The sequence below is a fragment of the Galeopterus variegatus genome, unplaced genomic scaffold (genome assembly GCF_000696425.1).
Source record: "Galeopterus variegatus unplaced genomic scaffold, G_variegatus-3.0.2 Scaffold6346, whole genome shotgun sequence".
NCBI classification, from domain to species: Eukaryota; Metazoa; Chordata; class Mammalia; order Dermoptera; family Cynocephalidae; genus Galeopterus; species Galeopterus variegatus.
In genome coordinates, this window is record NW_007732457.1 from 53,735 (window position 1) to 54,451 (window position 717).

At 31.0% G+C, this 717-nt stretch overlaps 1 protein-coding gene across 1 annotated transcript in view; it reads right to left on the reverse strand.

The window, feature by feature from the left end:
• The window catches only part of LOC103606148 (fibrocystin-L), a gene marked incomplete at both ends in the record, with an annotated part of 125,955 nt that overhangs the window by 51,511 nt on the left and 73,727 nt on the right, over positions 1-717 (reverse strand). The window contains one exon of the mRNA XM_008590740.1: positions 347-588. Within this exon, the coding sequence (XP_008588962.1) occupies positions 347-588 (242 nt within the window). The remainder of the gene's footprint in view (positions 1-346; positions 589-717) is intronic.

Here is a 717-nt window from a genome sequence, read left to right on the forward strand (position 1 = left end):
CTAAATCAGCAGCTTCTTGACCATAATATGTAAAGCTGTAATCATCAAGGTCTAATCTAAATATATAATGAGAAATCACAAGCATAGAAAAAAAGACTTTATTAACAAAATCCAAGCAGTGGATTTTCCCATCACAGGGTTAACATTAACTATTTTTCTTCAATACATTGCAAATACTTTAATGTTACTTAAAAACATGATCAGCATTTCCAAATTTCCCCCTCTAATGATATTTACACTACAGACTTGTAAGTTAAAATTAAAAGAACGTATTTCTATATAAACCAATTAAATTTTGAAATTTGTGGTATGACAATACTAGTGGCTTGATAGCTGCTAAAATTACCTGTGTCAAATCCATCAGGACATGCTGGAATTTTGTTATTCCACTCCACGTTATCAGATCCTCTTATTAGAATATTTCTTGTAAGAATTCCAACTTCTGCCCTTGCTTCAAACAGAGTTTTATCAGGAAGTGTGACAGTAATCCCTAAGTGTGTGTAATTCAGTGGACTGGTTAGTGTTATGTTTATGCCATCAGCAGATACAGATGCAATGGTCCTCTTTTCATTCTCTTGTTGACTGTGTCTGTAAGAATTTTAACAAAAAACTTTCAAAATTAATATAAATTGACATAACACTGTTTTGACATATTTGTTTTATGCCATTTTGAACACCTCATTTGTAAAATAGGAAAATGTTTTTATGTCATACAAA